At 41.3% G+C, this 8,509-nt stretch overlaps 2 protein-coding genes across 2 annotated transcripts; one reads left to right on the forward strand and one right to left on the reverse strand.

The window, feature by feature from the left end:
* The first annotated feature begins 2,145 nt into the window (after nucleotides 1–2,145).
* On the forward strand, nucleotides 2,146–3,134 carry LOC101771772. Its single transcript, XM_012845887.1, has 2 exons — nucleotides 2,146–2,447; nucleotides 2,573–3,134. The coding sequence occupies exons 1-2, from the start codon at nucleotides 2,146–2,148 to the stop codon at nucleotides 3,132–3,134; spliced, it is 864 nt and encodes a 287-aa protein (XP_012701341.1).
* Nucleotides 3,135–4,092: 958 nt separating this feature from the next.
* On the reverse strand, nucleotides 4,093–8,250 carry LOC101779488 (bidirectional sugar transporter SWEET17). The gene is made up of 6 exons (XM_004967460.4): nucleotides 8,059–8,250; nucleotides 7,889–7,925; nucleotides 7,578–7,791; nucleotides 6,857–7,021; nucleotides 4,657–4,776; nucleotides 4,093–4,563 (listed from the first exon to the last, which is right to left on the reverse strand). Exons 1-6 carry the CDS (start codon nucleotides 8,090–8,092, stop codon nucleotides 4,417–4,419), a joined length of 717 nt encoding a protein of 238 aa, XP_004967517.1. The 5' UTR covers nucleotides 8,093–8,250; the 3' UTR covers nucleotides 4,093–4,416.
* Nucleotides 8,251–8,509: the final 259 nt, after the last annotated feature.

Here is an 8,509-nt window from a genome sequence, read left to right on the forward strand (position 1 = left end):
GTGCGCGGGTGCTTGGTCCCGCAGCCGCAACAAGGCATTAGTCCCACCTCGCGAATGGAATCAACACCAGCGCGCAGCCTAGTGGGCGACGATTGCTGCATGTTGGTGGGCTTCGGCCAAGTAAATCTGCCACTGGGCCAAAATAGGGGTTGCGAGCTCTAAAGGAACACCGACGGAAATTTTCCTGAGTAAATACGGGATCTATGATTACGGTCGGGAAAAGTGCTTAACTTCTCTCTTGCATCAGGGAATTTCTCATAGAAGAGAAATACTATTCTCAAAGAATTAGAAAATAATTGAAGGATATAGTCAATAAATGACTTATCAGTCAATTCCTGAATGAACACTTAAAATCCTGAAGATATGAATGAAAATTCATACAAACCCAATGATTGAATTAAGAATATAGTGAGGAATCATATGGTCCTGAATGTACCATGCAAGCACATATAAGTGCATATGTAACTAGCTAACATTGATAACATGTATCCTCACATACCATAGAAGGTATATTGGTAACTGGCAATTTGAATTATTCCCTCAAATGCCAACTGAAGACTGATTATCTATATTGGAAGTGTGTAACAAGCCAAAGCCAATTCCTGAAGGTTTATAGAATAGATCGTTGATTATAACTTAAAATCCACTAAAATAGAGTTGCTATTATTTAAAATTCAAATATCAAAGTTTGAAATGTAATATGTTGAAGATATGCAAAATGCAACTCATTATCCCCATATTCCTTTGAAAGGATAAACTTTTATGTTGTGTTGCACAATTAAATAAGTGGTTAATAGTGCTTTAAGCATTGCTTCTAGAAGAATTATAAATTAAGTCTTTGAAGGACTCAGTATTGTACTCATGCACATTTATGAAGAATGTGACTAAGGCATTTTGAACACAAAAGTTTAAAGGATATCGTTACGAGGGGGAGCATATCTTTAATCATATGTAGATCTGAAGTCTTTTAAATTATACCTAGAAGGAATCAACTTAATGATTAATTATTGAAATTACCATGAAGGTATACCACTTGATTACTTAGATCATGCAGATCTTTATGGCAAGAATCATGAAGTTCATGCATAAATCTTGAAGATTGATTACTACTCATGAAGAATAGCAAATGTAGAATACTATATAACCAAGAAGGTTTAATGTTGTACTCTTTTGTCCTTTTGTGAGTTTTTACTGGAAGATTTCTAACGTATGGTTTTTGATGAGGCAATATGTGCAATACAGTTTGGTTGATACGTACTCTTTTCTTCAAGAACCGTTTTTTCCCACTAGGTTTTTGGATGGAGTTTTTGATGAGGCATCACCCAGGGGGAGTGTTATAAAACAACCGGACTTTGTATGGATGGAAAGGAGGACTAGAAGTCCTAATTCTTGTCCGGTTGCTTGTGGGCTCTTACCAAAACTCTAGTTTTAGTTCGGAGTATATATATCGGAGGAGCACCCCTATTGTCATACATCGATATGAGGAATAATGAGAAATTCTATCTATATTATCTCTTGTCTACTTTGTTCTTGTGCTTGTCACGAGGAACGTGGGAGGGAAAAGATCCAACCGCTGACGACGTGTTTTACAACGTGTCTAGGAAACCAAGTCCTGGGGATAAATTAGAACTCAGACATGATTCCAGCGGCCGGCAGTTATTCGGAGATTATCCATCCATGCATAGTACCACAGGCGTGAGATCTGAGAACCAGCCATGATCGATCTGGATATTTTTCTTGTTCATCTTTCTTATTACTGTTCTAATAAAAGGAACAAAGAGACTAATAAAGCTACATCTGCCATGGATGCGTCGTCGGAGCCTTTCCGGCTTGGGCAGGAGGAATCGATGCTGCAACTGCAACTGCAACTGCAAGACCTTCAAGATTTCCCACCTGTACACGATTGGTCTCAGCTCCCAGCCGACCTGCTCATCCGCATATTTGTTGACTTGGATGTCCTAAATCTATTCAGCGTGCGCGCCATCTGCAAATCCTAGTGGCTCAACTACCTGGAAGGAAGCCCGGCGGCTTGGCCATGGCCCCTACTGCAGGAACAAGAGCCCCTGTCTGCTCTATTCCTCCAACGACAACGATCCAAACACAGCCACGCTGTGCAGGCTCACCAACAAGAAGCTCTATCGCGTAATGCTACCTGATCCTCCACCTCTACGCAGCTGCTTTGTTGTTGGTTCCTGCCATGGCTTGCTCACCATTGCCGACGAGCAGTCCAAGCTCCACCTCGTCAACCCCCTCTCCCGTGCCCAGATTGCGCTCCCGCCGCCGTTAACCATCAAGAACGTGCGGGGTTGCTACACAACAGATGAGGTTCTTGATAGTTACCATCTTCTTAAACTGGATCTGGTAAACCATGAATGCGACGCGCAAGCTGAGCCGGATGATCTCACTCTGGAGCAAGGCTGTTTCTACTTCTACCTGAGGGTCGCCATGTCCGCTGATCCGTCAAGCGGGAGATGCATCGTCGTGATCATGCACATGCCAACAACCACCTCTCCTTTGCAAGGCTACAGGATGCACGATGGACATGGATTGACGTAGATCAACGCTGCTACAGCTACAATGATTTCTTCTACAATGACTCTAATGGCTTGTTCTATGTTGTACGAGGCAACGGCGAGGTGCACACCATTGACCTCAACGGACCCTCTCCTGTGGTGAAGATCATACTAAGGCCCATGGCGCCATGTATAGACAACAACAAATACATTGCTCAAGCTCCATGGGGTGGCATGCTTCAGGTCTGGAGGTATGATGACATCGTCGAGGAAGGTGAGGGTAGGGCTGTCCAACTTGAGGTGTACATGGTGGATCTGGCTGAGCAAAAGCTTGTTGAGATAAAGAACTTGCAGGAGCATGTGCTCTTCATTGGCTTTAACACCCCATTCTTCCTTCTGGCTGAGGACTACAATATGTTGACCCCGGATTGCATCTACCTGACCAATGATTACATGGACTACATTTATTCTAAAAAATTTGGTCCACGCCAGGTACTTGTCTTCAATATGAAGGATGGGAGCTTGACTGATCTATTTCCTGATAGTGATAGTGATTTCTGGCTCAGTTGGCCTCTTCCAATTTGGATTACACCGTACTATTCTCAAGATAATAAAGGTTAATTAGTTCATGTGGATGCTCCAACTAATAATGGTTGATCTATGTTTACTTTATTCTTGCTTGGCAAATAGCTGACATATTTAAGACTTAAAAGCTGATGACATTTTTTTTCCTTCAAAAAGAGGATTGCTAGTCACCTTTCAGTGATGCTATCTGAGACTTTTCAGTAATTGAGTTCAACTATTTTACCAGTTACACCCTCTGCTTTTAGTCGGCAGTCCGTTAGGACAGTCATCAAATCCAATCCTGCTAAAGACAAGATGCGGTACCCAAGTTTTATTTTTATTTTTCAACTAACCTAGTGCTGTGACTATGTTTTGTTCTGTAGATTTATTATCTGATAGGAGCGCCTGAATCATTTTGGAAGCTGTTTATTATTACTTATTTTGGGAATACATAGAAGCTGGGAAACCATGTTTAGGCTCCCATGGAAATACGTCAACTTGTCGCTATGTTCAGAAGCATGTTTACATTGTTATTTGGTGGAAATCAGAGATCTTAATAGGCTCATAAGAGATATTATTGTAAAGAATAATTTTTTATGCACCTATGATTTTCCAGACGAAACTGCATTGTAGTACTCTGAATCTTACTTAGAAAATCGAAAGTGTGGTGGATGGGAATGACAATGAACAACTCAGTCACTAGTATACAACTATGAACAACATGAAAGAGGAAAAATGAGAATATATCACACATTACAACTCACACTTTTATACAGTATTTCAGTTAATTCTTAATGCTCTGGAAAATAGCTCCTAAGTTGGGTTAAAATGTTTGTGTCAAACTGGTTCAAACCTGCTTGATGGGGGTAATGATGAACTAAAACGAGCCCAAACCTGTTCTGATTATGGTTCACCCACCTCACCTTTTGGCATAAATCGGTGTGAACACCTCCTTTAACCCCAATTTCTAGATTTATGTCAAGTTTCTTAATTCATGGTGCAAGATAGTACAGTATGACAAACAACCAAAAAAATATTTTTTCTGGATAATCAAATGTATGGGTTTTCATCATTTGTTCATGGACAACACCCTACTCTAACAAAGTTTGGTGCTAAAAGTCTAAAATATAATTGGATCAACACTGGCATCATTGAAGCTTACATAAAAATAGCATTCATTGAAGAAAATTTACATGCTTAAACAATAAACAATCACTATTCACTAGGATATTGGTAGGCACACTTGTGAAGTTTGAAGGTTTTTCTAACCAGGCTTCCACTCCAGCATACTGCATACCGCACATGAAACATGTTGGATGCTTCTCCCTGATCATATATATCAAGCGTTGGAGGCCAGAAGAGGATCCGAAGCTTGCCATCCATCTTCCCCTGTTTCATTGCTGCTATGGGAGACCTTGCTGTTCATGTAGATCACATAGATGATCAGCTGGATGCTGCCCAGGATGAAGCCTATCCCATTGGGGATCTGCAGAGGTTTCACAGAAAAAACAAGCAATGTCAGAAAGGTATGTAATAAGTGAGGAGTAACTTGCATTACGCGTGAAAATGACAGACTTACCCCGAGGAAGATGTCTCGATCAAGCACAGCGTACGTTGCCCAGATGCCTCCGTTGAGGAAGAGGAAGAAGGAGAGGAAGAAGGGCATGAACTCCACGCTCTTGGTGGTGATCACCGTTTTCTGCACTCACACCACATTCATACGTATGAATTTTGTCAATGTGTTGATTGAAATGTAAGATGTGAACTAGATGATCCAAAGACCAGTGGGTACTATGGTGCATAATAAAACTGGAATATGAGACAGTTGCAAATAACACATTATTTACTATTAATTGAAAGGAATAAAACTGCTTCAAGTATGCATCGGTGCATGCCCAGAGGATGCAGAAAGCAATACTGACTGAGGATCGATTCTGACCCATGGGGTTGGTTTCATTTTCGGTGGAAACGGACAAAAAATTCAGATAGCGAACCGCCATCCAACAAGGCGGCCAACATGAACAAGGCCGACAAATAGGAGGAGGTTGGGCCTGCCAAATAAGTTGGTCGTGATGGCCCAATGGTGTAGCTCGTATTCTGTCATATTCGTTTTTTTGTCAATCGCCAGCGTAAGGATTGCGATAGCCCTCTTATGAGACCAGGTCAGCAACAGGCTGCCACATCATGGAAATCTAGCTCAGTGCTGTTTATTTACAGGAAAATTTTCTGTAATTCTAGTGTTGCGCTGCTACTGTACAACATTTCTTGGTCCTCAGACAGTCAGACCCCACAAGAAAGAATTTCGATCCAAATTAAAATAAGTTGCCAATTGATAGGGCTAGCTACTGGACAGATAATGGTCAGCACATAGCTACGTACCACACCGCTACACGTATATTTCTTACATACGTGCAAGCTTAAGCATCAAAACTCAAAAGGAACCTTTTTTTAAAAAAAAATAAGTCGACCCTTATCCCGTATCTCACCAATATATGATTGTGCTGGCTCTCTCCTTCAACAATACGTAGTTGCAAAAGATTGGTCAACAATACCGTGCAAGAAAGTGCAAGTGAACGTTGACCAATCTTTTGCATATTTCATACGAAATCGCAGTCTAAAATTATGTAGAAATTATTTATTGTGTCTCTATATATGAAAAGCTCTTATAGTTGAATGTAAACTGAAAGTTGTCTCTTTTCATTGCCAAATTAAACGTGCTAAGGCACGGTCGCTAAAAATCATTACCAAACTAAAGTTTCATAGTAATCTTTATTAAACTACTTGTAAACCAAGATTAGTTAGTTAATTTACTTGAAGCTCTAAAGTACTTTTCGAATTTTTTTCTTGTAATTTTAAGAAATAAAAAAAGGTTGGATCAATTTCGATTTGGCCTGATAAAGGGAACAAAGAAAAATCTTCTATGTGGGCCATGGGAGTGAGGTCCCCATCTTTTTTTGCACACGTGCCCCACAAGTTAGCTAGGCCCAAATATATAAATGTCTATACCTGAAAAAATAACTTTAGAAAAGATCCTGATGTATTTGTATTTATATTCTATGCGCTATATATACATATAGTCTCTCTACCATATGCTATTCTTCCCACAAGTGGAAGTAGGATAAGCAGGAAAAAAATATATAGGAAAACACAGGGGATTGAGGAGCTGTCCACCGTCAACAAAAAGTTATTTTGCATTGTTAAATATCCCTGACACATAATTCTCCCAAAAGAATATGAACTATAGTTTCGAAATTTGTCACTGTCCCTAATTTCTTGGTCCACATGTCTTTTAATATTTGTTTGGACGTTGCACGATGGGAATACTTATTTGATAAATAATCATGAAAGGACAGCACAACCAAAAAATAGTTGGCACAAGCCTAGTTGTCCATAATCATAAATTGTGGACACAAATAGATCACCGAATGAAAATATCTCTAGTAGCTTTATTCTCAATCATACCTCCAATTAATATTGAACTGCTTATATTTATCATCACATGACAAAATAGCTTTAGCGCTTAAATGTTATTTTGCATAGCCTTTTCTGTCCCACTAGCAGTTTGCTATGATATGGAATTTAGTTTTTTTCACCTTTTGATAAGTTCAAAATTAGTAGTCAGATTTGACTGCCATTGTTGGAAAATTGAGATGCTCTCAAAGCCAGAGAGAGAGAGAGAGGAGAAAGAGAGAAGAGTGCCGGCAAAACAAATAAAGCCTAATTAAATAGGAAAAGGACGATTAGTTAATTAGTATATAGATATGCCATAAAAACCTTACCATGGCAGCGAGGGGAGACCCGTACATGAGCACATTGAGGCAGGCGCATATCATTCCAATCACCATGATTCTCAAGTCTAATTCACTGATGGCGAATGTGGTGGCCGCGAACACGACTCCAAAGCCACCAATGTCCAACGCTGCTGCCAGCTTTGCGGCCTTAATCTGCACAAAGAATCGATTGCAATGAACCGACCAATAAGATGCTAGCTTCTGTTACTATTTTAAAACAAAGGCTGTACTGCTTGAAGATCGCCATCACAGACCAGAAGTTGTAGTATATGTAGGTTAGTCTTATGTACTCTGGAAATGACAGCGGTTTCCGAATTTTATATTAGGTAAACTTCAGAAGTGAGCAGTGGACCTAGCTAGAAATAGAACGATTAAGGATTCAACTGTAGTTAGGGTGGTAATGGATTATGGCCTTCATGTCTTCTTCATAATCCAACTCAGCTCTATTTCAAAATCATATAATCTTTTAACTCGGTCCTTATTGAGCCTGATCCTTAAATTTACTAAGCTAAATTAGAGAGCCCTTTGCCAACCCACAAACAATATGCTGAATTGAAGAAAGAGTCATGAATTATTAGTAGGACATATTTAGAAAGCAACGGAATGCGACTGATGAACAGCACAAACATTTAATTCGAGAAAAGTGGTGCAGATTATTGAAGTTACCACATGCGTACGCGGAGAGGTAATAAGCTGTTGGATGCCTCACCCTTGTGGCATGATCGGCGGCGTAGACGATGAAGAGGACGACGTAGATGGCCTCCATGACTGCCCCGAAGCCATTGACGGTGGCGATGAGGAGGCCATCGGGCTTGGTGAGGCCGTAGTAGAGCCACAGCAGCGCGTTGAGCAGCGTGAACACGTACGGCGCCGCCTCGAACTCCTCCGTCGACCCGCTCCTCACGATCCTCCAGAACGTCTTGCTGTATGCAAGCACGATGGACAATGGTGGCCGCGTGTTGGAAAAGAAAGCTTTTGCGGCGATGGTAGGAAAGCTTTTGCAACAATGAAGATACTTACATGGGAGATATGAAGAGTAGAACTGAGATGACGTTGCCTGCGAGAAGAAATTAAAAGATGCATTATGATTCTAACAAAGCAGAGAGAGAGAGAGAGAGAGAGAGAGAGAGAGAGAGAGAGAGAGAGAGAGAGAGAGAGAGAGAGAGAGAGAGAGAGAGAGAGATGCGTACCTATGATGCCGATGATGAAGAGGATGGAGTCCATGGAAGAAGCTGGCTGATAGGCAGGCAGAGGGTAGCCACAGGTTCAAATGCTCAATGGAGAAGCAAAATGGTGGATCCAATCAAGCAGGAGGTACGACGACGATCCTGTCAGCTGTGTCCCCTGCTGCCTATGGGAGCGAGAGAGGAGGGCCACGGGCCAAGGCACGGATGCATAATATATCAGGCATGAGAGAGACAGGCGGTGTAGTGCTAAGGCTGGGCCTACCGGGCAGACATGTACACATTCACCAAGCCATGATGCATAGCAGTGGCAAGAACGTGGGAACGAGTCAGGCCTCCCTCGTGTAACACATGAAGGTATTGATAAAGAATGTAGGCCACCGGCTTCACGGATGGATCTATAGACTTGAGTATGGTTGACTTAAAGAGGGGCTTATGTGTAAAGGATATGAAATGT

Source organism: Setaria italica, chromosome V (assembly GCF_000263155.2).
Source record: "Setaria italica strain Yugu1 chromosome V, Setaria_italica_v2.0, whole genome shotgun sequence".
In the NCBI taxonomy this organism is placed as follows: domain Eukaryota; kingdom Viridiplantae; phylum Streptophyta; class Magnoliopsida; order Poales; family Poaceae; genus Setaria; species Setaria italica.